The 27,276-nt window shown below is 27.9% G+C and overlaps 1 protein-coding gene across 4 annotated transcripts in view; it reads right to left on the reverse strand.

The window, feature by feature from the left end:
• Positions 1-27,276, reverse strand: part of LOC126899129 (dynein axonemal heavy chain 3) — a 236,275-nt gene that overhangs the window by 191,207 nt on the left and 17,792 nt on the right. For all 4 annotated transcript variants that reach the window (XR_007702488.1, XM_050673685.1, XM_050673684.1 and 1 more), the window contains exons 5-11: positions 19,055-19,196; positions 16,068-16,156; positions 14,896-15,165; positions 12,816-12,941; positions 12,559-12,757; positions 11,720-11,927; positions 5,980-6,197 (exon numbers count right to left, since the gene is read on the reverse strand). Coding sequence is in view for 3 of the 4 variants with exons in the window: in XM_050673685.1 (XP_050529642.1) it covers positions 5,980-6,197; positions 11,720-11,927; positions 12,559-12,757; positions 12,816-12,941; positions 14,896-15,165; positions 16,068-16,156; positions 19,055-19,196 (1,252 nt within the window). In the remaining variant the exon portion in view is untranslated. The remainder of the gene's footprint in view (positions 1-5,979; positions 6,198-11,719; positions 11,928-12,558; positions 12,758-12,815; positions 12,942-14,895; positions 15,166-16,067; positions 16,157-19,054; positions 19,197-27,276) is intronic.

Raw genomic sequence — 27,276 nt, forward strand, 5'->3', positions numbered from 1 at the left:
TTTTTTAAATGGTAACACATATTTTTAATTTAATAAAATGTTTGAGTTTTTAATTCAATAATAAATGGCATTTGAATTTTTAATAAAACTTAATTTGTTTATTAGATATAAACATTTAAAGTTTCAAATTTTTGAGTTAATATATAGGTATAATACACAAGGGATTACAAATACAGGTAGCTAATTGGTTTTTTATGACATTGCTATCACAGTCACGGATTGTTTATTATCAATTATGACTATCAATAGATATACTTTTTGTATTGTCAGTTAGTGTATTTATAAACTCACAACAATGTACCTTACTATCATTGATAATAACAATGCTGTGTACCTGCTAATATCGATGTCATAAAAAATCAATTAGCTACCTGTATTTGTAATCCCTTGTGTATTATACCTATATATTAACTCAAAAATTTGAAACTTTAAATGTTTATATCTAATAAACAAATTAAGTTTCATTAAAAATTCAAATGCCATTTACTATTGAATTAAAAACTCAAACATTTTATTAAATTAAAAATATGTGTTACCATTTAAAAAAAGAAAGTTGACACCCTTACCAGGCATAAGGGATGAACTTAAAAAGTATTACATAGTTAATAATTCAAGAATAATGTGTAACTAAAGGTAATAATAAAAAAAATTTTTTAAATTATTATTATTCTGTAAGTAATTGAATGGGTTATGATAAAAAAATCACCCTGTATAACAAAAGGAATGACTGGTAAGATTATAATCAAGATAACTTTTATAACAATAGGAATAGGAATAAAATCACATGGTACTATAATAATATCAGGCGAAAAAATACGTACGTAGGGCGCAGCAGAAATAGCGTCAATGCTCAAAACGCGCAATATGACAACACATTCGGATCGATCTCATTTTTAATTTTTTACTTTAAGATCCTATAATAAACATATATTATCCGCCAAAATCAAACGGTGTGACTGCTAAACAAATAACTTACGAAACGCAACCCCTGATAGAAGAGCCGTGCGAAATCGCAAAAAACGTATAAGTCAAAACATGAAGGCTAGGCTTAGTTTTGAAGTTTTAACATCGCCTTGTCAATCATCATCCATAGATACCCCTATCCTCTCAAAACACGTCGGGCATAATTATAAAATTACTAGTTGCACTATTAACAATACTAATCCCATTCATCATGATATACGAAGAGACAAACCGATTATTTTAGGTATTTTTAACGGTCAAAAGTTTAATTTCATTATTAATACTGGCGCGTCAACCAGCATAATTAACAGTGCCCTTTTGCCACCGGATTTCACCATTTATCCCACAAATAATGCGATGCTGACCACAGAGAATGGTACACCGTTTAATTTATTAGGGAAAATTTTTTTAGAGATCTATTTTAACGGTCACCCATTCTTAATTGATTGCGCGGTAGTTAGTAACTTAAACGGGAACAGTCTATTGGGTTATGCCTTTTTGAATAAATATAAGGCAAAGTTATGTATGCGCAAATCAACACTGACCTTATACAAAAATATTGAAAAAATAATAATAAAGCTAATCAATAGTGATAATAAACAAGTGGCGCAATTGGTAGACGGTAAAATAGAAAATCAATTATCGATTGATTATATGGCTTCTCGAACCCAAATATTGAAACACGTGCCCCAAGATGGATTCTATGGCGTATATACTTAATTGAAATTTTGAAGGATAAAAATATTGACATAGACTATCAGGGTATAAAACAACTATTAAACTTAAATATTACGAAACGGCTAGTCTGGCTGGAATCAGAAGACTTGGCCGCAGACGCTGCACATTTCAATAAAAATTTAATAGATATTTCTCAAGGAAAAACACGTTGCAGTGGCACTAGTTGTCAGCTTTGAATGTGTAAACTTTTTAAACCAAGGCAAAAGAAAAAAATCCCATTGATTGATAGAAATAAAAAAAAGCAAATGCTGCTCGTATATGTGCATATAAAAACAAAGTTTCTTAAAATGATACAACGAATTCGAATGGTCAACGACAAATGGCCTGACTGAAGCACTATCAACCGCTGATAGCGATTTTCAATATGATCAATTTGAAAGCGCTACGCGCAAACATGGAGTATCCAAAAGAGACATTAGAAGATATCTCGTGGAACGAGGTAATGGTAAATTTAATAAGTGAGAAAAAGGTATGTCAGGCTGTGGTATCAATGAAAACGAATAAAGCCATTGAGCCAGACAAATGCCAGTATAAGTATGGAAAATATTAGGCGGTGTTTGCATAAAGTGGTTGAAGGATCTAAGTAAAATTTTATTAGAAGGAAAATCACAAATGAATGGAGCAATAGTATTGTGGTGCGGATATTTAGAGGTAAAAGAGACATACAGGAGTATGGAAATAGGTATAATATAATTTCTGTAAGAGCTATTGATCGAGTACGAAAAAATATGTATTTTTTTAGTTAAACTAAATCATTAAAATTAATTATGTTCTGAATATTGCAATTGTAGAATATTTTTAATCACCAAACAATTAACGTACAATAACATTAAAAAAGATTTTTATCTTTTTATACATTAAATAGTCACAACTATTATCTAGTTAAAGATATTACCCTCAAAATTGAAAAAATTTCCATTTTATTAATTAAAAAGTTACTTAGCCCACATTCTCCATATAGATAATTAAAATCATTCATTTTTAAAGTTTTTAAAGTATTTATTATCGAATTAGGTTTGATATGATAATAGATTTCAACTATAAAATTAAATAATTTTACTTCGTAATATATTAATCTTTTTAACTTAATATGTTTGTGTTACTAACAGTCTATAATATTCCAAATTTTTTGGTAACATGTTGCTTTATAAATCATAAATCTAAAATAAATTATATCTAGTTTCACCTAAATTTAATAAAAAAATTTTACAGTTATATTCAAATTTTATAATATACTCAATTGAGTAGATTTTTAACAATATTTTGATTGGATTTTAGTTAAACTAAATTATTATAATTATTTTAGTTCTGGATATTTAAATTTTAGAATCTTTTTAAACACCAAAAATTACTTAGAAATGATAACTATGAATTCTATTTTAATGATCTATTACAATAAAAATGAAAAAAAAATTTTTTGGTCTTTATTTAGTTTTCATGATATAATAAAAATAACCCAGCACAGGATGGTCGCGGCACAGTAGTTACGTGGGATAGTTGGGTCAATTATAATGATATCTGACTGTAATTAAAATCTAATAACTTCAACTAAATAATAGTTGTGATCATTTGACGTATCGTTAAAAAGATAAAAATATTTTTTTATGTTATTGTAGGTCAAAGAGCGTCTATACGGTTTGCTCCTATGTTTTCTATAGTTATATTTTCAAATAATTTGAAAACATATGTTGAATTATTCAACAGCTATTTCATTGTCTTTTATCGCTAATTATAATAATTGTTAATATTATAGTTAACTTAAAGTGTTTAAGCTAATACAGGTAAAAAAAATATGGGGATAAAATCGAAGGTGAATTTGTGAGTAAAATGAGTTTGACCTGTAAATACATATTTTAAACTTACATCTTTCTTTGATATCAACGATAACAATAAAATTAAATTACAACACTATATTATTGTATTATCAAAATCTACATTTATATTACTTCCTTTAGGATTAAAATATTTCAAACGACTCTCCAGAAAAACTATAAAAATTGACTCACAAATTTCACTTTTACTTACCCAGTTGAAAAGGTTTTCGCTTTTTTCGCCCTAGGTATAATATAATTTCTGTAAGAGCTATTGATCGAGTACGAAAAAATATGTATGAATATAGGTAAAAAGTTTTCTTGCTAATAGGAGGTATTCACGGTTTATTATATAAGCTAGATTTTTTGACATTATTAGGGTGTCGTAAATCCATTTTGTATTTTGATTTATTATGTAACTATTAAAAGTGTATTACACTAATATTTAGAAAGTAATCATTAATACTGTAAATTGTATGTTAATTATATCCTTAATTGTTATTAACATTATTCCTAATAGAAAGGAGCCTGGCTACTGATATGAAAGTTAGTGTTCCATCAATAAATATTACATCATAGTTATTATTTTGATTCTTCTCGAAGACACATTCACGAGGTCAAATTCACTTAAATAAATAAGTAAATAAATAAATAAATTTTACTTTTAAGTGATGATGAAAAAAGTTATTATTAAATATTATAATATTTTCATATGAATGCAATCTTAATTTTTTATGTTATACGGAATGATTGAATAGCTATGCCTCACGAATTTTCTTTAAAAATATTAGTTTTATCATATATGCAATTATTTTATTTATTATAAATCTTCGTTGAGCTACTTGACAAGAAAAATAAATTAAAGTTAAATTTTATTAGAAAGGAAAATCCCAAATTAATAGAGGAATATTATTGTGATGTGGATATTTAGAAGTCAAGGAGACATTCAGGAGTGTGGAAATTATAGATATATAAAGCTTATGAATCATAGTATGAAAATTTGGGAAAAGGTAATAGATAGGAGAATAAGATAAGAAACATCGGTATCTAAAAACCAGTTTGGATTTATGCCTGGTAAGTCAACAATGGAGCCATTATTATGTGTGACGCAACTAATAAAAAAGTTAAGGTAAAAGAAGAAAAATCTGTGTATGTTTTATATAGATTTGAAGAAAGCGTATGATAGAGTACCGAGAGAATTATAAAGTGGCCATTAATGGAAAAAGAAGTCCCGAAAAGGTATATTAATTTATTAGAGGATATGTATGATGATGACACTTGTACCAGGGTAAAAAGTGTGGAAGTAGTAACAAAAAGTTTTCGGGTAAGAGCAAGAGTTCTCCTAGGTTGTGCTTTAAGCCCTTACTTATTATCTATAGTGATGGATGAAATTACTAGAGAAGTACAAGGAGTGGTATCATGGCGCATGTTGATTGCTGATGATATAGTGTTAATAAAAGAAAATATAGAGGAAATTAATCAAAAGCTAGGTGTGAAGATCAGCTCTTAAAGAAAATGATTTAAAAAAAAGTATTTAAGATCAGTTGTGAAAAAGTGTGGTGGTATTTACGAGGATGTAAGGTACATGTTTAAGCGCGGGTGGTTGAAGTGAAGAGAAGCGTATGGTGTCTTATGCGATAACAAAATTCCAATGAGGCTGAAAGGTAAATTCTACAAGACTGTTGTAAGACCAGATATGATGTATGGTTTAGAGTGTTGGGCGGTTGATAAGAAAGTTGAGCAGAGAATGAGTATAGCAGAAATGAGAATGCTTGATTAGATGGATGAGTGGAGTGACAAGAAAAGGTAGGATAAGGAACGTGCATATAAGAGGGAGTATAGTTGTAGCATCAATCATAGATAAGATGAGAGAAAATAGACTTAGATGGTTTAGTCATGTTATGAGGAGAGAAGAATCGAAAGCTGTAAGAACAGTTATAGAAATGAATGTTGAAGGAAGAAGCGGTAGAGGAAGACCTAAAATGAGATGGAGAGATGTGATTGATTGCGATATAAGGACGGCTGATGTAGGTGATGGTGTTAAGTGGAAGTTTATAATAATATAAAAATTATATTGAATTGATAATTTTTAAAAAGGTTATGACAATTTTAAGTAAAAAAAATTGAAAAAATGTGCGAAAATTATCAATTTTTAAATTTGTAATTTTTTGGAGATTTCCCCCATTTACGGAAAACGAGGGAAATTTTTTAAATTTTTGATGGTAATATCTTCGACTAAATATGATTTGTGATCTTTGCCGTAGCGTTGAATGAAATCGGTTCGGTGAGAGCTAAGAAAAATTGTTAACAGTCACAAAAAAAAAACACATCATAGTAAAAAATACCTTCTCTGCTTAATAATAATTACGGAAATATATATATATATATATTTTTTAATTACAAATACTTTTATTTATTAATATGCAAAAATGGTAATATATATATTAATGCAAAACTGTTTACTTACATTTAATAGAGGAAAAGGATCAGTTGAAAAGAAAGCATCAAGTGCTTTTGTTTCTGTTCCGTCTAACAAATATGAATAAGATGTGTAATAGGTAGTATATATTTCTAATCCTGGTATATTTTTTTCTAAAATTGTTTTTATTTCAATCATTATTCCTTGAACTTCTTCTTCATACTCATAAACATTTTTTAAAACCATCGTTGAATCACCCTTGAATTCTAAAAAAAATTAAAAACATGTATTTATTTTCCGTATTTTATAGATTTAAATAAAAAAACGTTAGCTGACTGGGGTTACAGCACATTGTGGATGTGGAACAGTTGAGACAAGTATAGATGATATTCGACTGTTAGAACAATTACTATCATAAAAAACGCTTCTGTGCAAATTTGTAAATAGTGTTTAATTTTAAAAAATTGATGGATTATTCTAAAAGCAAAGTTATTTCTTATAATCTTTATTATATCTGATTAGTAATTAATAGATTTAAAAGTATAATATATGATTAAATATTATTATAGTAATTAAATTAGTATGAGATTTAGATTTAATAATTTAATATTGTATAATAAAATACATTTCGAACACATCGAACCACACCTGGCTACACAAATTGTCAGCTCNCGAACCACACCTGGCAACACAAATTGTCAGCTTTTAATAGTATGGTTTACAGATTAATTAATATTCCGATGAATAAAATAGATTATGATAAAGAATTGGTGGTTATAAAAGAAATAGCTAAATTTAATGGGTATAACGAAAACATAATTTCAAAATTAGTCCGAACACAAAAGTGGAAAAAAGAAAGGAGGGCAGCTAGTACACTCACCAGCGATAGAGAACAAAAAGTAATCAGATCACCAATTTTATATTATCCGGGCATCTTAAATGGATTTACTAAAATATTTAAGAATTNAAATGGATTAACTAAAATATTTAAGAATTTTGGTATTACTTTGGTAACATCTAAGAGTAATAATTTAAGAGATTTATTAGGTAACCCTAAAGATAAGGTAGATGAAGGGAGGAAATCAGGCATTTATAAAATACAATGTGAAAGTTGTAATAAATGTTACGTAGGACAAACAAAAAGAAATATAGGGGTTTGGTTTAAAGAGCACTTAAGAAATATTAAAAATCAAGAAGTTGAGAAATCTCCAGTGGCTGAACATTTATTGACACATAATCACTCCATTAAAACCATAAAACTAATTAAAAACGTAAATAATTACAAAGAACTTAATATCAGAGAAGCAACAAAAATGTTTAAAAATAAAAACAATTTAATTAATTGGGATTTGGGCCCACTGAAAAATTCATTATTAAACTTGTGTAAACTGGCAAAATGTGATAATATTACTTAGTGATGACGTCACTAGGTGATAAGGTTACTAGGGGTATATAAGAGAGTTTTTTCTAGTCGGGGTGTCAGTATGTGTTTAGCGTTGATAATGGTAACATTGTTTCCGAAATACGTATCCGCGACTTTTCATTAATTTTTTGTGGCTTTGAGTTTAATATTTTTTGGTTTTTTAAATTAATAATATTTTTAATTTATTTTAATTTAATAAATATTTTAATTTATAGTTTTAATTTTACTTAATTTAATATTGTAATAATTTTTTCGGAGAATTTATAAAAAATTATAAAGCAGTTATTACTTTTATGTAAAACGTGTATAAAATTGAATGGCTTGACACTAAACTTTTTAGATAATAATTTGTTGTAATATATAAATAAATAGTCTGCAAAAAATTACCATCAGAGTCAAAAATATATTTTTATTATTCAATTTTTCGTGCTAATATCAAATCAGCAATTATATTTTTTTTATAATTTTTGATATTATTATTTATTAGTTAGAAATCATAGGATATTATAAGGAAAATAGTTCTGAAAATTTCAATTGTATCATCTATTTAAACAAAAAGAGATACATAGAAATCATGAATATTTCTAAAATGATTAATTAAAAACAAAAAAAAATTGTTTTTAAATTATTACAAATTTTAATTTTTACTATGTTAAAAATCTCTCTCTATGGTTTCAATCCGTAGATTGGTTTGCAGCCATCTTCCAGTCTTTCCTCTTATCTGCCTTCCTTTTCATTTCCACATATGAGTCACATCCTTGGTCCTTTATTATCTGTTAAATGAATTCCAATCTTGGTCTACCCCTACGGTTCTTTCCTTCTACTGTTCCTTGTATTATCAATTTCAACAATCCTTCGTGTCTCATTATATGACCTATCCATTCGTTGCGTCTTCTGACTATGTTATTCCATAGTAACTTTCCTTCTGATATTCTTTCTAGTACTTCTACATTGGTTACTCTGTCCATCCAACTTATCCTTAGCATCCTTCTATAGCACCACATTTCAAAGGCCTCAAGTCTTCTTTTTTCTTCCATTGCTATTGTCCAGGTTTCACACCCGTACGAAGCAATGCTCCATACATAGGCCTTTAATAGATTTTTTCTTATTTTTAGACTTATGCTTCTTGATGTAAATATAGTTTTCTTTTTGTTAAAGGCTATTTTAGCTTGACAGATACGTTTTATAATTTCACTTCTGTTTCTTCCATCCTTGCTGATTGCGCTTCCCAAGTATGTAAATTCATCTACTTGTTCTATTGCTTGGTTTCGTATTTTTATCTGTATTCTTGTATTATTTTCCCTTTCACATACTATTACTTTTGTTTTCTTCACATTTATTCTCATTTCCAACTCTTTTTCGAATGTTTTATCCATAGCTTCAATTAGTTGAGCCAGATCTTTCTTGCATTCAGCAATTAAAACTATGTCATCGACAAAACGTAACATACTTATTTTTTGTCCGTTAATCTTTATCCCTAGATTGGTATTTTCCTTTATCATATCTATTGCTTCTTGAATATATGCGTTGAATATAATTGGGGAAATGTAAAACCTTGTCTAACTCCTCTGTTTATTTTTACTTCTTCCTCTTCATCTTGGATCCTTATAACTGCGGATTCATCTTTGTATAGGTTATACAGAAGTTTTCTATCTGTGTATTTTAACCCCAATATTTTCATCATGTTAAAAATTACCTTCCAATTTACGTTATCAAATGGTTTTTTGATATCCACAAAAGCTATAAATGTTTGTTTGTCTTTCCTAATCCTTTTTTGAATGATTATCCTTAACGCCAATATCGCTTCTCCCGTTCCCATATTACTTCTAAACCCCAATTGGTCTTCGTAAATTATTGTTCTATTTTACCTTCAATACGTTTGAATATAATCTTTGTTAGTATTTTAGAAGCATGGGATAGCAAACTAATAGTACGGTATTCTTCATATTTCTTTGCTGCTGTTTCCTTTGGGATGGGAATAATTAGGCTCTTTACGTAATCTTCAGGCAATTCACCGGTTTCGTATATGACTTTGATAATTTGAAATAATTCCCTTTTAACTTTTTCTCCCGCCTCCTTCCAAAGCTCCGCTTGTATTCCATCGATTCCTGCTGCTTTTTTATTTTTCAGATTCCGCAAAGCTTTGTAGAACTCTTCTCTTATAATTGGGTCTATTGCGTCATCTTCTTCAGATTTATCTTTTTCGTTTGATTCGTTGGTTTCATTTTCCTTAAGTGTTTCCCCCTTGTATAGGATTTCTAGATATTCTTTCCATCTTTTCGCTANAGAGAAGAGTTCGACAAAGCTTTGCGGAATCTGAAAAATAAAAAAGCAGCAGGAATCGATGGAATACAAGCGGAGCTTTGGAAGGAGGCGGGAGAAAAAGTTAAAAGGGAATTATTTCAAATTATCAAATTTTTGTTTATTTTCTCATCTCTCAGATTTTTAATTTTCCATTGCACTATTTTCTTCTTTTTATCCATTATTCTTTTACATTTAAGTTCGCATTTCATCATTACTAGATTGTGGTCGCTATCTATATCCGCTCCTGGGTAACTTCTATTTTCCTTTACTTGAATTTTAAATCTGTTCTTAACCATGATGTAATCTATTTGGTATCTATATTTATGTCTCCTGGCATTTTCCACGTGAATCTTCTTCTTCGATTGGTTGGGTCTTCTTCGATGGTGATCGAAGCAAGTGTTTGTGATTATTAAGTTATGTTTTGCACAAAATTCTAATAAGCGTTCTCCTCTTATATTTCGCGTTCCCAACCCAAAGGCACCTGTTACATTATTTACTTTTTCTTCACCTACAACGGCATTCCAATCACTCATCACTACCAGATTCTCTTCCCCTTTAACATTTTCGATTATTTTATCTATATTTTCGTATACTTCTTCTACCTCTTTATCATTACTATTTGATGTCGGCATATAGACTTGAACTACTATTGTATCTTTTGTTTTCGTCTAGAGCTTGACTAAATTGATTCTATCGTCGTATTGTATATATCCTTTAACTATTTTTCCTAAGGTTTTATTCATTATAATCCCTACTCCTCCTGTGCCAGGTTTCTTCTCTGATGCTCCTGTATATATTATTCTATGGCCTCCGCTCCAAAAGTATCCTGACTTTAGCCATCTCATTTCTGATATTCCAAGAATATCGATTTTCATCTTGTCCATTTCTATTTTCAGATTCTGTAATTTCCCACATTGTAATAAAGTCCTTACATTCCAAGTTGCTATTCATTTATATTCCTTCACATCCTTAACACTTCTTACCTCTCTTGTAGTCCTCTCCCGGAGATCCGAACGGGGGACTATTTTACCTCCGGAATTTTTTACTTGAGAAGAAGACATGTTGATTGCTGTTACTTGTGATATTAATACGGTGGTTTCCCGTTGCCTTCCGTATCGCAGTGCAGCCATCAGTTATACTGTTTCCCGTATCTGTTGGCTGGTGCCTGGCGTATAACTGATGAACCTACACCCAATATTGTAGTAGCTGCTACCCTACTACAAGTCCCTTTTAATCACCTTTTACGACAGGCAGGAACAACCGATGGTGTATTCTAACCCCGACCAACAGGGTAAATGTGTAAAAATATTCAGTGCAAAATATCATTTTTAACCTTTTTTTTTGGTTATTTAAAGTTGATTTTTGTGAAAGTTTATAATAAAAAAAAATTAATCATTTCCATAACATTTAGCTTAATTTGCAAGTTTGAAATTGACATCATTAAATAGAAAATTTTATGAGAATTAAAAAAATTTTATCGTTAAAATTAATATGCAGTCAGGAAGTTTTATAATTATTATTTATAGTAAATTTATCAAAAAAGCTCAATATTTTTTTGCATTTTTATCGTACTAGATAACTGAAATAGAAATAATATTATTTGTGTTTAAAAAGATTCTACAATTGAATTATTTAGAACTTAATTAATTTTAATGATTTACTTTAACTAAAAAAAAACCCAGCACAGTGGGTGGCGGTACAGTGGGGTCGTGGCATAGTTGGGCCCAGCATAGATTTAAATAATGTTAGTTAAAATATTAGTTTTATGTAAAAATAATTGAAAAAATGTGCGAAAATTAACAATTTTTAAATTTGTTATTTTTTGGATATTTCCCACATTTACGGGGAACAAAAGAAATTTTTTCAGTTTTTAAGGGTAATGTCTTTGACTAGATACGATTTGTGATCTTTTGACGTATCTTTGAAAGAAATCGATTCGGTGAAAGCTGAGAAAAAGTGGTAACAGATATAAAAAAAAAATATATATAAAAAAAACAAAACACATTATAAAAGTAATACCTTCTCAGCTACATATCGAAGCTAAAATTATTTTATGACTACCTTTCATTAGTAACTGCTCAATTCTTGGAATGTCTTCTGTAGTTTTAATTATTTGACGTGGAATTGATAGAATTATATCTAAGCATTTTTCAAAATTTGGTGAATATGTTATTTTTGTTGAACTAAAAATAGGCACTGCTTTTACAATAAAAAAAGGCCAATTAATGAACATTTCATCCTTGTATTCAGTATCAAAAAAATTACCCTCCTATAAATAAACAATTTATAATACAAATATTCAAAAAAATGAATATTTAACATTTAAAAATTGAAAAAAATAATAAAAAGTTTTAAAGAAATTTCATGAGATTTTTTTTGATATATTGAATAAATAAAAATTAAATTAATGTTATAGCGTCGTAAGAGAAAAATAATTATTACGTTAATAATAAAAACTATTATAGTAGTCTTAAGCATTTTTTATTTTATTATATAATATTAAATTTAAAAATAAATTCAAAACGTATTTTTTTCTTTGTCATAATCACAAACCCTAAGGTTATAAATAAATTAAAAACGTTCTAAAGTATTTTGCAAATAAATAATTAAAGGCCTTTGGGCAACAATAAGACATGTCAATTTTTTTTTGATTTTAAGAAAAAGCAATTTTATAAAAAAAATGTCATTAAATGTAGGAGTGGAATGTTTTTTCTAGATAAAATACCCCCACGATGTATAAGAGTGTAAAACAAATGTTTGTATAAATTGACGTAAAACAATCATATTTATTCAAAAAAAGTTGATCATATTTCGTTGTTCCCTAAGATCTTTAATTAATAAACTTTCTACTAATTTGTGAAACATGATGATATTTATACAAATGTATACCCATTTCTTACTTTATAACTAAGTAAATAGTTCATAAAATGTCTTAATGATTTAAAAACTATTCGTCTTAGTTTTCTCGACATAGATGCTGCCACACAATTAAAAAATTTGACTATTTGATATTTTGAGGTTTCTATACCACTTGTAGGTAACGCGCTTAGATAACTATCTCTAGTTAATACAAAAATGTCGGCGCATTCTACTAACCATCTATAAAAAGTACTCATAATTAAATTCATTATAAATTCGTATAATTTGTGTTATATACTCATTAATAAGTGTAACTCTAAATTGTTCACATGATTCAATTAAATATTGTTGTAATTTTTCTGGATTGATAGGCAAGCCGATTTTTTTAAAGTCATTAATGGGAAAAATATATTTATTTGAGTACCTGTTGATTTATATAAAAACTGATTAAAATATAGATTAATTATTTTATTTTATTTTAATTGTTTGACAACTATATAATTATATATATATATATATTTTTTTTTATTTAAATAACTTTATAAAATTTACACCTATACAAAATATATGTACAACCGTAAATGGGTTAACAGTAGTGAAAAAATTACAATATGACTTCAATAGCATGCAATAGGGGGCACCCAATGGAGCTACCTACTTTGAATTTTGTTTTTTTTTTTCTATAGGAGGTCTCTACACCATTTTCTTTTTAATCTTTAGGCGGATTGTCGGGGATGTGCTATGAATAGAGGTATTGAATATTAGGAATTGGGTGAAAGTTAAATTTGTTATGAAGTTTTAGGTAAGCAGTTTTGGCGATATTGTTAACATAACTAATTTGAAGATCTGAATGGAGAGTTTTATTAGGGACGTACCAAGGGAAATTGGTGAGTGTTCGTAGGCAAATGGATTGAAAGGATTGGATTTGTTGGATAGAGCGGCACAGCCCCAGAGTTTTCTAAATGTGTGTTATTAACTTTACATTAAGTTTGGAAAAATTATATATTTAAACCAAATTTCATCATTTTTACAAGATTATGAAAAATATGTGCTAGTATTTTTTTAATGTCACTAAATTTTTTTAAACGCCACTAAATATATAAAACACTACTCGAATAAAATATATTTAGTACCATTGGGTAGTTTTGTTAAATTCATTTTATAAAGTAATTCATTCGATTATATGTTCCTTTTATATAAAAGGAACTAGTTCAATTCTCCGTTTTAATGACGAAGAACAAGTTTTATTAACCCCCTCCAAAAAAAAGATTATAATTTAATGAGTTATATAAGTGTTATACATATTTTTTTAAATATATTTACGATGCATATCATTAAAGGCAGGAACTATGGAATTTTGGAGGATGTATTATCCCTACATAAGTACAAAATTATTTTTTTCCAACGATAAAAACATCATCATTTTTAAATTTTTTAAAGTGATGAGCATAAAAAGTCTTTTATTAGTGTATTTTTAGTGTTGTCTCAATACTTAGTTGATATTTAAAATTATTATAAATATATTAATAAAATTTAGGTGATTTCTGGTAGCGAAATAGATGTGGGATTTTAATCGCAATGTAATTTTGTGCCTCTCTAGGTACAAAAAGATATTTTTAAGAAAAAATAATGTATCGACAAAAATTTTAAAATAACATAGAATAAAAATTGCTTTTTTTTTTACTAACTTAAAGTATTATCAAATATTCAACATTTTTAAAATGAAAATTTAATTAAATTATTTTTATGATAAATAATTTGAAAAAAGATTACTGATTATAATATTTATCAGTCATAATCAGAGTCGGATTTATGTGCAAAATTAGAGTTCTAAATTATATGCATTTGAGAATAAAAAATTCTTGAAATATATGTTATTAACCCACCAAATTGCTTACGAAATTTTTTATTGGGGTTTAGTGTCTTATATTTTTTGGTTCATTTCTTATATCTTATAAGGATGTCAACGTAATTTTTTAATATCAGTATATATAATTAACTAGCTTATAAAATATAAAATTATCAAAGAAAATACATTTTTTATTTCTTTTGAACCAGTATCTCAAAATTAGTTATGATTTTATTTTTAATTGCCATATTTTTTATTATTTTTAATTATTTTAATTACTATGTTGGTGAGAGACAGGTTATTACTATTGTAATTTATTAAATAAGTTATTAATAAATTTATACTTAGGTAAGAGAAATGACTAATTTATAAATTTATATACATATTTATTTAATGTATCATGTTATTCACAGTTATTAAAAATATAATTTATAGATGATTAACTGAACAAAATAATAAATTATAAGCTCTTAAAAAAATAAAAAAATTTCATTCCTAACTTATAAGAATTTTTTATTATGTAGCTTACTTTTCCCATACTTTATCTAGTAGAAGTATAGGATTTTTAAAAATATATAAATTATGTCTCAGCTGTTCTTTTCGAATATAAATCATGTGGTGCCACGGTACTGGACCTCTAATAAGCATTGTTGGATATTCCGGTAGATAATAATTTTGTATATTTAATCTTTTCAGCTCGTTAGGATCCATCAATATGTAATCCAAAATTATTTTTCGGCAAACCTTATTATAATAAAGTATGATTTCAGAATCCAAATTGGACACAATAAAATTATGCCTACAAAATAACAATTCAATTATAAATAATATGAATACTATAGGCTTAATTTCATAAATATTAATTTGATCAATTGTAAGTTAAATGATAAATGAAATACGAGAATAAAATTCGTCCAACATTTGAGCAGAGTGATTTTTTTAATTAAATATTTTAAATAAATTCAACATAGTATTCAAATGTATTCAAGTATTTTTTAAATAATTCATAGTATTCAAATTTAATGCTATAATTAACGAACATTACTCATTTTAGTTTAAGACTATTTTACCAGACACAAACTATAATTTGCAAAAAGAAGTTTACTTGAGCTGATTATTTAATTATATAAAATAACATTATCGATTTGATAAAAATCACTAAGTGAATCTAAGATTTCACTTCTTTTAACTTTGAGTACTGGGTCAAATATATAAATTTAATGCATAACCACACAAAAATTATTAATGACAAAAAGCTTTTCCCTTGTTCCCAAAAGCTATTTGACATTTTTATCAAGAAAAACGCTCAGTAACGCTCAAGTTTTGATATTTAAAGTCTAAAATTTTTAACAAACCGTTTGGAATATTTTCAAAATGTCCTGAAATTTATAATAAAATTATAGTTAATAAATAACAAATGTTATATTATTCTACAGTACTGATCTTAAGTAGAGATGGTGTAACTAAGTCAGTAATGTAGCAATGCCCGATGTACTATACTGTTTCATCTTCTCGGGTTGCTCCAAGATAAGCGATACTGAACTTATCTATTGAATCTACGTGAATATAATTAGAACTTATTTGATAATTGTCAATTAAAATCTTTCAATACTTATAACAAAGTTATATTCTTTTGGAGGTAATAAGTAAAAAAATTAATTCATAGAATCACAGATTTAAATAAATATTCAATATAGTTACGCTTTTATGAAGTATGGCTGAATATATTTCTGTTTGATTGTTTCTAATACCTTTTCTGAAAATGGTTCATATGCATCAGTCGCAATACCCTGCAATGTTTGAATGTTATTTGATAGTGTATAATTTTAAACTTATTAAGAAAAATCACAATAAAGTAAACGAATTAATTTTTAATTTGAAATCAAACCAACTTTTTTTGTTGTACTTTCAACAAAGTTATATATATATGTAATGAGCTATGCTATATTAATTATTTTACTTCATTTACTAAATTTTATTTATGTGTGGAGAGTACGTGTTTACTTTTTTTCCTAGCCAACGCTAAAAAGCAAGTGTCCACACCGCTCTTGGTGTTTTTCATTCATTTCCCATTAACATTAACGAATGTGTTCCAATACCGTCCGTGATGTTTGTTATATTATTTGTTTTTGTTTAAATATTTTATGTTATTTTATTTTTGTTGCCTTTCTTTGTAAACATGGTTATTGATATACTCGTATTTTTGTTCATGTTTAAATTCATGTATTTTTATGACATTATGAAGCTCATATTAACTTGATAGTAGATAAATATTGATATAAACGTCCATACAGATGCACAGAAGAGGATAGAAGACAAATAGAAAACCAAATATTAAAATTATTAGAGAAAAATTTGATTAAAGAATCTTATAGTCCTTTCGTTGTTCCGGTAACTTTGGCATATAAAAACGAAGAGGGAGAAAAAACAAGGTTATGTATAGATTTCAGAGAATTAAACAAAATTGTAATCCCTCTATCATAACCATTCCCGTTGATTGAAGATTTATTGGATAAAATTGTTAACTGTAAATATTATTCTACTCTAAACACATAAATTCAGCATTTTGGTCAATTCCTTTAAAAATTCAAGATAAACACAAAACTGCATGTGCAATACAACAAGGTAATTTTTAATGGATATGGAGCTTTGATCCCAAAATTTGAGAAGAAATAGATCCTATTAAAAATATTTTATCATCACTTCGTTATGTTTTGGACATTATTATATTTTTTAAGAAATTAAAATCACGCTAACTAACAATTCAAGTACAGCTCATGGAAGAATATCATGGCACTTTAACTGCTAACGATGTAAAGGCTCAATTACTATTGCGTTGTGTCCAAGAACATAGACGACTATACCCTAATTGTAACAAAGAGACATTAAAAAAACGATTTTGAATCATGATATTTAGGATAATTACTATATTACTCAACATATTTTGAAATAAAATTATACTTAGAATTATTTTATCTGTAACAATGAAACGAACTGTCAAATAAAAATTAAGTTAATAACCATTTGTATAGAAAACTTCATTTTAAACAATTTTTGTATGAAACATTAAGCTTTATCATAAAATGCTCGCCAGATAAGACAAAATATTTGTAAATATCCCATTTTCGGTAATATCAACAAATAATACATTTTTTATAATTTTTATAGAAAAATAATGGATTTAGAAGAAAAATTGTAAGAATATAAATTATGCTAAACAATTAGATCTACAATTTAGTTTCAATAATTTTTTTTTGTGGGAGCACAAATTCGCAAATTAATTGTAAAAGACTAAAAAACTACCTCTTTCGGTCGATTTTCAACCCCAAGTCGGCACGAGTAAAAGTTGTCTGATCGACCTCCTGAAATTTTTTAAGGGTACTTTTTACATTTATACACAAAAATTTGGGGGGTAAGAGTTAGGACTTATCAACATTTTAAAAATACGGGACACCCTAATATATATATATATATATTCATATATTACACTTATAAATCATAAAACTTGTAATAAGAATACAAATAAGGAAATAGGAGATCATGTATCTTTTGGAATAATGCAATTAATTAATTTTTTTTAAATTAAACATTATCTACAGATTTGCATCGAAGCGTTTATTATGATAGTCATTTTAATCACTGTCAGATAACATCTATACTGGACTACCCAATTATCCCACATCCCCACTGTGTCGGGATTTTTTATTGACCGAGTAACTGAAGTACTCGCGTAATTTTTGCCCTTTTCCACGGGCTACGATGTTTTACATATCAACCACTGATAACTTCAATTATCATAGTTGTAATTAATAAACCACAAGGTATTGTAATCATTTATATATAAAACGACATATTAACTTAAATTAAACTATTCTTCTTCTTTCTCGCCTTAATTCCAACTATTTGGGGTCGGCCACCCTTATCCTAAACTTCCACTTGACACGATCTCCTATATCATCTACGCTCACATCAGCTGTCTTCATATTGCATGCATTCAATAGCATCCTTCCATCTCTTTTTTGGTCTTTCTCTACCTCTTCTTCAACATTCATTTTTATAACGGTACAACTTAAATTATACTATTATTAACTTAAAATTAAATTCTACCTATGGTCTGGTAATCATATCTGATAGGTGGGACACCTCACCTAGATGGCTGTGATTTATAAATTTAAACTCTAAAACATTCAACAAAACAATAATGATAAATGACACAGATACCTTTCCTCGTCCGACGGGTCGCGTGACGCCGGTGACCGCGGGTGACACGAACCGGTCCGGTGATGCACCATATATAATTGAATAATCTTTCAGCGCTCGTACAGAATACATATTGGTATTTTTACGGTTTTTGTTTATATTTTAATAATAAAAATATATTGTCACTAATATTTAGTATTATTCGCCGTGTTATTATTTATTTAGTATAAATTAAACCTATAACTCCAGCAACTAAAAAAGAAGAGACTTAATTCTACGTACTATCTGTCGAGAAATGAAGAAAGACTCTGAATATTATGCAATTATGAGAAATGGTATTGCAATATTGTTCTTGTTTGTCGAATTACACAAACAACAGCGAAAAGAACCATTGGTGATGGAGTGAAAAGGATTCCGTGTATTACGGTACTCGCGGCCATGTTAGTATTAAGTTAGTTTTACTATTATTAAATTTAAACTTCACTTACTTCATTCAAATAATAATCGATGGTTATTTTATCTTTATCGATTAAAGTTAAATTTTTGTTTTCTTTGTTCCATTCTTCTTTTAAAATTTCTAGCTGTTCTTCTGGATATAATGCTCTGCAGGTTTGCAAATAAGTCGTATAACTAAAACAAAATAAATACTAATTTATGAGTAAATATTTTTATAATATTAAATTAAGTAATACAAATTAGATAACAGAAAAAACAATGGACAACAAAACAAGCTTAACTTAGTGGGGCGATCTGAAATTTCAGAAATTAATTCTTTAACATAATGTGAACAAATTTCAATAGTCATCTAAAGAAAATAAACGGAATGAAACAAAGTTAGTACCTGTGTAGATTGCTATCTGACAGTCAGATATATATTATGGTAGTGATTAAAATGATTGTCATATAATAATACGCTTTAATGTGAATGCAGCACATAATAGATTATAACTACTTGCAGTCTTTCTTTTGCTACTTTTATTTCTAGCTGTATTGATAATAACTCCCAAGTGGACGTTATTTTTACCTTCTAATTTCTAAAAAGCCTTTAGTATAGTAAACCAAGGCCTACTTACTAACACTCAAGATAATTTAGGTGCTGGGGATTCTCTCTTAAGACTAGTTCAGACTATGCCAGTAATTTAGTCAAGTAGCGAGTATTTTAGTAACTAATCATGTATAAACAGATCGATTTAGTCGAGTAGTTTAGTAAATCCATTCTGTTCTATTTTTTTGGTCGAGTAGCCACCCCCTCTTTCCCGGCTGATTACTAAATAAACGACTACTAATGTACTAAAACAGTTTTAAACCCTAGTTTTGTTTGAACACATTTTAGTTACTAAACCGTTTAGTAATTAGTAAATCACTTACCACTCGACTAAATTACTGACATAGTCTTAACTAGTCTTTATAGTGGTTCAGGTCCATCCGTATGGAAAGACAGTACCTTTCCTACTTATTTGGTTCACTACTGGTATTTCACAAGTTGATCACTTATTTTCTCTATTGATTTCTCTTTTTATTAACTCTATTACTTACCACTTCCATTAATCTCAAGTATATCGTTAAGCAAGTAACATTAAAATATTTTTCAATATTAAGATTCCTATAGACTTTTTGGACTGTCAAGAAGAACTTTATATATTTTCTGACTAGGTATCTAGTAATTAGAATTTGTAATTAAAAAAAGCTTTGTTCTTATCTTCAAAATTCCAAGCTGTTTGATGAATTCACTTGTAATTTAAATTTTATAACAGTTGATACAATATTTAAGCGGAATAATGAATAAATTAATACTTCAAATAGATGGGTCAAAAAGTATTTTCACATTTTAAAGAACATTGAATTCCTCAAGATTTAATGTCAAATTTAATACAGTACATTTTATACTTACCTGAGTCAAATGCATCAACTGTGAGAGTATTTAACCAAATGAATAAAATATGGACAAAAAAAAATTAAGGAGAAGATAGAAACTCCAAAAGCTATTTTGGTGACAAAAACAAATGTAAATATAAATTGTTCAGAATTATTTAGTTGTTTAAAAATCTACTTTATTGATCAAATCTATTTTATTTATCAAATGATAAAAACCAAATATTAAAATTTTTTTTATCTGTTTAAAATATTTTATGAATTTTTATTTAGTAGATTTAAATTTTATTTTTATCCTATTTTGATTATAATTATAGTTTACATACAAGGAATATTTGTTTTTTTTTAAGTTTGACAAAGGATGAAATGATGCTCCTGTTAAATGTCTAATATATAATTTTTTGCAGTAAATTTCGAATTCAATGCCGCCAAAACATTTCGCCCTGTCAGTTGCAACTGTACGCAGAATTCCAAAAAGTGCGATAAACTTAGAAAATTTAGTAATAAAAGTTTGAACAGTCATTGATAAAGGAAATACCTCTAACCATTTTGAAGTTGTGTCTTCGAATATCAAAAAAATTTTATTTTTGTGCGTCCCAAAATAATCACAATGTACCCTTCTCTGTGGTCTTTGAGGCCATCTCCACGGAGTGATTGTTGATTTCGGTATATTGGCCAAGCGCAGGGGCGGACCTAGGGAGGGTTTAGGGGGTGAGCTGACCCACCGTTTTTTTTTCAATTAAATGTGGCCCCTTAAAATCACAAACTATATACTTTTATAATTTTTAATTTTGTACAGTAGAACTCCAATTATCCGAATTAATGGGGACCGGGACCCATTCACTGACTAATCAAAACAAACAATGACAGGTGACTGCAATGCGCCGGAACTGGAGTGGGAACTCTTACCACGTGTTGTGCCTACACTGACGCCGCGGACTTTGGACAAATTTTTTTCTGATTTTTTCTGAAAGTGATTCGGATAATCGGCGATTCGGATGGTCGGAGTTCGGATAATTGGAGTTCTACTGTATATAATACCACAATAATAAAAAAAAAATAATAATAATTTATAAACTATTCTCAGGCTTAAAAATGTTTCTATAAAAACATAATTTTAAATTTCTAACTATATTATGATGTACTTATATATGTATATAAATAATACGTTAAGACTGAGTATTGAAGTATAAAAACGTATAAGAAATCGTAAGGCCGGCGCAAATTCATTGAAATAATATATTAATAAAATTTCTTTTCGCATTATTAGTGCAATACTAAAATAACTTTTCAATTTATGTAATAAATATCATAGGATATGTTCGATATAGATGATAATGTTAACGATTATGTTTTTCTCGAAAATGAGTTCGGCAAAAAATTTTCGCCTAACTATACGTAAAGAAGTTAAATCAGGAATAATGTGTAAAAGAAATTGGTTAGTATATTCCCCTAAAGCTAACAAAATGTTTTGTTTCCCTTGTTTTTTGTCCCGATCTGTATCTCAGCATAGTTATCAATGGTTTAATCCTAATCAAGACACGTTTCTAATTTTCTTAAAGGATATGAAAAAATTATTAAACATGAAAAATCCAAAGATCACATAGTAGCAGAAAATGAATATTTAATTTTAGAAAGTAGAGTCTTAAAAGATTTAACTATTCAACAAAATTTAATTAAAATTGAAAGATGTCAAACAGAATTTAATCGAAGTGTGTTGAAACGGTTAATCGACTTATCTTAATTTCTATCAACAAATACACTTCCTTTTCGATATTAATCAGGAAACACTTTTGATTGAAATAGTGAAGCTTGTGTCAAAATATGATGCTGTTCTAGCTAAACACTTGGCTGAATCAAACCAAAATGAAACATACTTGAGTCCTAAAATTCAAAATGATATACTTAAATGTATGGCAGATGAAATATTGCACACAATATTAAATGAAGTAAAACAAGCAAAGTATTTTACGATTATTGTAGATTCGACAATAGATATTGGAAGAATTGATCAATTTTCTTTTAGCTTGATATTTGTAGATCAACAAGGAGACATCAAAGAAAATTTTCTGTGTTTTAAAGAACTACCTAATGCAACTGCAAATGATTATTTTGTCATCATAAAAAAGTTGATAGAAGAATATAAATTAGATATTTCTTTATGTCGTGGTCAAGCTTATGATGGTGCTAATCCATGTCTGGGCGATTTTCTGGCTTGCAATCAAAAATTAAAGATTTATCACCATTGCACTATACATTCATTGTTGCGCTCATAATTTAAATTTGGTACTTATAGATTCTATTAGATCATCTATTAATGCAGGTTCTCTTGAGGCATTATATACATTTATAACAAATAGTTTACCACGACTAAAAATATTTGAAGAAGAACAAAAAAAAATTGATGGCCTATTATTAACACTAAAGCAACTTTCAGAGACAAGATGGGCAAATCATAAACGTGCAGTAGACTCGGTGTACATAAACTTACCAGCAATTGTTAATTCATTACAGCGAAATGCCGATGAAAAACTTTTCAATACAAAATTAAAAACTATTTCAGAAGCACAAGGATTACTTTTTCAAATGATGAATTTTAAATTCAGTTTTTTATTAGTTTTATGGAAGAATATACTTGGAAAAGCTAATATTTTATCAAATTATTTACAAAGTTCTAAAATTGATTCAATAACTGCACGTAATATGGTTTCAACATGTTTTTTAGATATTTCATTTTTAAGAAATGAGGAACATTTTTTAAAAATAAGATGTAATACAATTGAATTGTGTGAACAGTTTGGAGTCAAAAATGACTTTGAGCAAGAACGTAAAAGAACAAAGAAGAAAATGCACGGTGAAAGTAATTTGGAAAATGTTACGGAGTCTGCTGATGAAAATTTTAAATATAATACTGTAGGCATTGGTTGATGGCACTGGCCACAACCATTATCTTTATTATGTTATGTTATACATATTATGCAATGTTACATTACGAAGTTATTATTATGGCGATGATGTTAATTTTTTTATGTGCTTTATGAAAATACAATTATGTTTTTAAAAGTTTAAAGAACCAACTGGTTTTGTTTTATATGTTCTCCTTTCACCGTTATCGGTCCCTTTTATTATACCATATTATATGGCCTCCTACAATCTCAGAAGTGGTTTTCGAAAATCCGTTTCCATGATGGATTTGGATAAAAATCGAGAGCATGGCGACACGGTTCAGGATGATCAACAAGTCATTACCAGTGATACTTTCGAAGAGCCCTCTACATCTAATATGAACACCATGTTTCAATTATTGATGAAACAAAATCGTTTATTAATGTAACAACTCACTGTTTTTAATACTACGAGTAACCAAGGTAATCAATTGTATGTTATGCCAGATCTTAACAAAAGTATAAAACCACTTACAGGCCACGAGTCTAGATCAGAAGCCAAAGATTGGCTAAATACATTTAATGGCATATCTGATATTAACAAGTGATCTGATGCTTTAAAGATTGAGTCTGTTCGAGCAAATTTGAATGGACCAGCTCAACAGTGGTTTAAGAGTCGTAGTTTTTCTTCATGGAAAATATTTGAAAAACAATTTACAAGGTCATTTATTGGTGATCAAAATACTACTGAATTGTGGCAAAATTTAGTCTCTATAGTTCAATTAAAAGGCGAACCTACTGTTGATTATTTTTATGAGAAGGTACGTTTATGTAGTGAATCATTTGATCAAGTTAAAACACAATTATTAGAAGGTTTTTATTCACGTGACATGGTCACATACTTGTTGTCAAAACATCATAAAGACACTGATGAAATGTTTAATGACATAGTAACTTATGAAAATCTAAATAAAGTACGTACTAAGCGGATAGTTTTTGGTAATAGTTAATTTAAGTATTCAGAAAGCAATTCAACTGTAATACAAAAAAAGGTTGAAGACAAGAAGAAAGATCAAATAACAATTAATGTGAAACGCTGTTTTAATTGTTATAGTACTTCTCACACTATTCGAAACTGTAATAAACCAAAAAGAGCACCAGGTTCCTGTTTAAGTGTGGCTCAATGGAGCATCGACAAAAATATTGCAATAACAGTCTGAAAACAAAAGAAGAAGAAACTGATGAGCAATCCACAATGATGATAGAAATTAGTGAGTTATGTCATCCACCATATACACTGAGTATTAATATTGAGTGTCAAATGCAACATTGGACATTGGATGCAGTCATCGACTTAGGTATCCCTATTTCTATAATTAAAGAAATGTTGTTACTTCTAATCTTTCTGGTATTAATAAAAGCCAATTAAAATTATTAGGTATCTTTAATTCAACAATTTTTATTAAATACTAAGTTAAATATTTTATTTTATGTTGTTGATAATGGTACAATGAATTCTGACTGTTTGTTAGGTAGAAATTTTATTTGTGATAAATCTATTAAGTTATCATTTGAAGAAAGTTTACTTATAGAAAAAGTTAGTAATGATGATTTTATTTTTGATGATATTATGTTAATTGATATTGATAAGACTGAGACTATTATATTAGATATTAATGAAAATTTAAGTGTTGATGTTCAGGATGAGGTGAACACAATTTTTAAAAATTATTATTTAAATGATGTTGTTAACCCTAAAAAACTAGAAGCTCCTTTAGAACTTGAAGTTAAGTTAACTAAAGATCATGTACCTTTTTATTTTAGACTTAAAANATCATGTACCTTTTTATTTTAGACCTAGGCGTATGTCATTTAGTGAAAAAGAGAAACTTAAAACTATTATTAATGAATTATTAGCTGAGAAAATTATTAGACCTAGTAATTCACCTTATTGCTCACCTATTGTTTTAATAAAAAAGAAAACAAATGATCTTAGACTTTGTGTAGACTTTAGAGAATTAAATAAAATCACTATTAAAGACAGATTTCCCCTGCCAATTATTGATGACACACTAGATATGCTTAAAGATAAAGTGTACTTTACCCGTTTAGATTTAAAAAATGCTTTTTATCATGTTAAAGTTAAAGAAGAGTCAATTAAATAATTATTTTTTATAACACCTATGAGTCAATTTGAATATACTAGAATGCCATTTGGTTTTTGTAATAGCCCTTCTATTTTTATGAGGTATATTTATACTATTTTTAATTCTTTAATTCAAAAAAATAAAATTATTATATATTTAGATGATATTTTAATAAGTACTGTAACAGTTGATGAAAATATTAGTATTCTTATTGAGATTTTTAAAATTATGTCACAATATTCTCTTAAACTTAGACTTGACAAGTGTTCATTTTTACAACAAAAAATTCATTATTTAGGATATGAAGTTGATGTAAATGGTATAAAACCAAATCCCCATAACATATTGACCATTAAAAACTTTCCTATACCTAAGAATTCAAAAGAACTTCATAGCTTTTTAGGATTAGCTAGTTATTTTAGGAGATTTGTTAAAAATTTCTCTATTATTGCTAAACCATTATATGATCTTATGAAAAAGAATAAAGACTTTGTTTTTGGTGAAAGTCAGTTGTTAGCATTTGAAAATTTAAAAACATTTTTGATTTCTCCCCCAGTTTTATGTCTTTATTCTCTATTATTAGAAACTGAATTACATTGTGATGCTATTCAAGTAGGTTTTGGCTCTGTATTAGTTCAAAAGCAGAAATATGATAATAAATTTCATCCTGTTTTCTATTTTAGTAAGCGAACAACTGATTGTGAATCTAAATATCACAGCTATGAGCTTGAATGCTTAGCTATTATTTATGCTATAAAAAGATTTCATATTTATCTTCAAGGTATTGTTTTTACTATAGTTACTGACTGTGACAATCTTAGACTAACTTTAAATAAAAAAGATATATGCCCTCGTATAAGGCGTTGGACTTTGTTTCTTCAAAGCTATGATTATAAAGTAGTTCATCGTTCTAATAAACAGATGTTTCATGTTGATGCTCTTAGTAGAGTACAAAATATTTTAATACTTGAGAGTAATACTGTTAAACAAATTTTGTCTATAAAACAATTAAGTGATCCTGAAATTTCAGTTATTCGTAAAAAGCTAGAAAATGAAGATATTCCTTTCCATGAATTAAGAAATGGACTAGTTTATCGTATCAATGGTAAAAAACTNGAATTAAGAAATGGACTAGTTTATCGTACTAATGGTAAAAAACTTTTTTTTTATGTTCCTAATGAATTAATTGATAATGTTATTAGAACTTGTCATGATAATGTTGGACATGTTGGTGTTGAAAAAGTTGTAAATTTAATTAATAATTCTTATTGGTTCCCTAAGATAAAAGAAAAAGTAAAAAATTATATTTCTAAATGTTTGAAATGCTTATCATTCCCCCCACATAGTGGTAAAATTGAAGGATTGTTGCACAACATCCCTAAGGGTGACCTTTCTTTTAATACCATTCACGTTGATCATTTAGGCCCTTTTGAGAAAGCACATTATGANGACCATTTAGGCCCTTTTGAGAAAGCACATCATGGATATAAATTAATTTTTTTAGTTACTGATGCCTTTACTAAATTTGTTAAACTTTTTCCAACCAAGACTACTAATAGTAGTGAAGTTATTGATCATCTTCAGAATTACTTTAGTTTTTATAGTAGGCCTATTCGAATTATTTCTGATAGAGGTTCTGCATTTACCTCTACAGTATTTGGAAAATTTACTGCAGATAATGATAATCAGCTCTGACCGAACCGTTTTTTTTCAATGATACGTCAAAAGATCACAAATCGTATCTAGTCGAAGACATTACCCTCAAAAATTGAAAAAAATTCCCTCGTTCCCCGTAAACGGGGGAAA

The sequence above is a fragment of the Daktulosphaira vitifoliae genome, unplaced genomic scaffold (assembly GCF_025091365.1).
Source record: "Daktulosphaira vitifoliae isolate Bord-2020 unplaced genomic scaffold, ASM2509136v1 Scaffold_2, whole genome shotgun sequence".
Lineage (NCBI taxonomy): Eukaryota > Metazoa > Arthropoda > Insecta > Hemiptera > Phylloxeridae > Daktulosphaira > Daktulosphaira vitifoliae.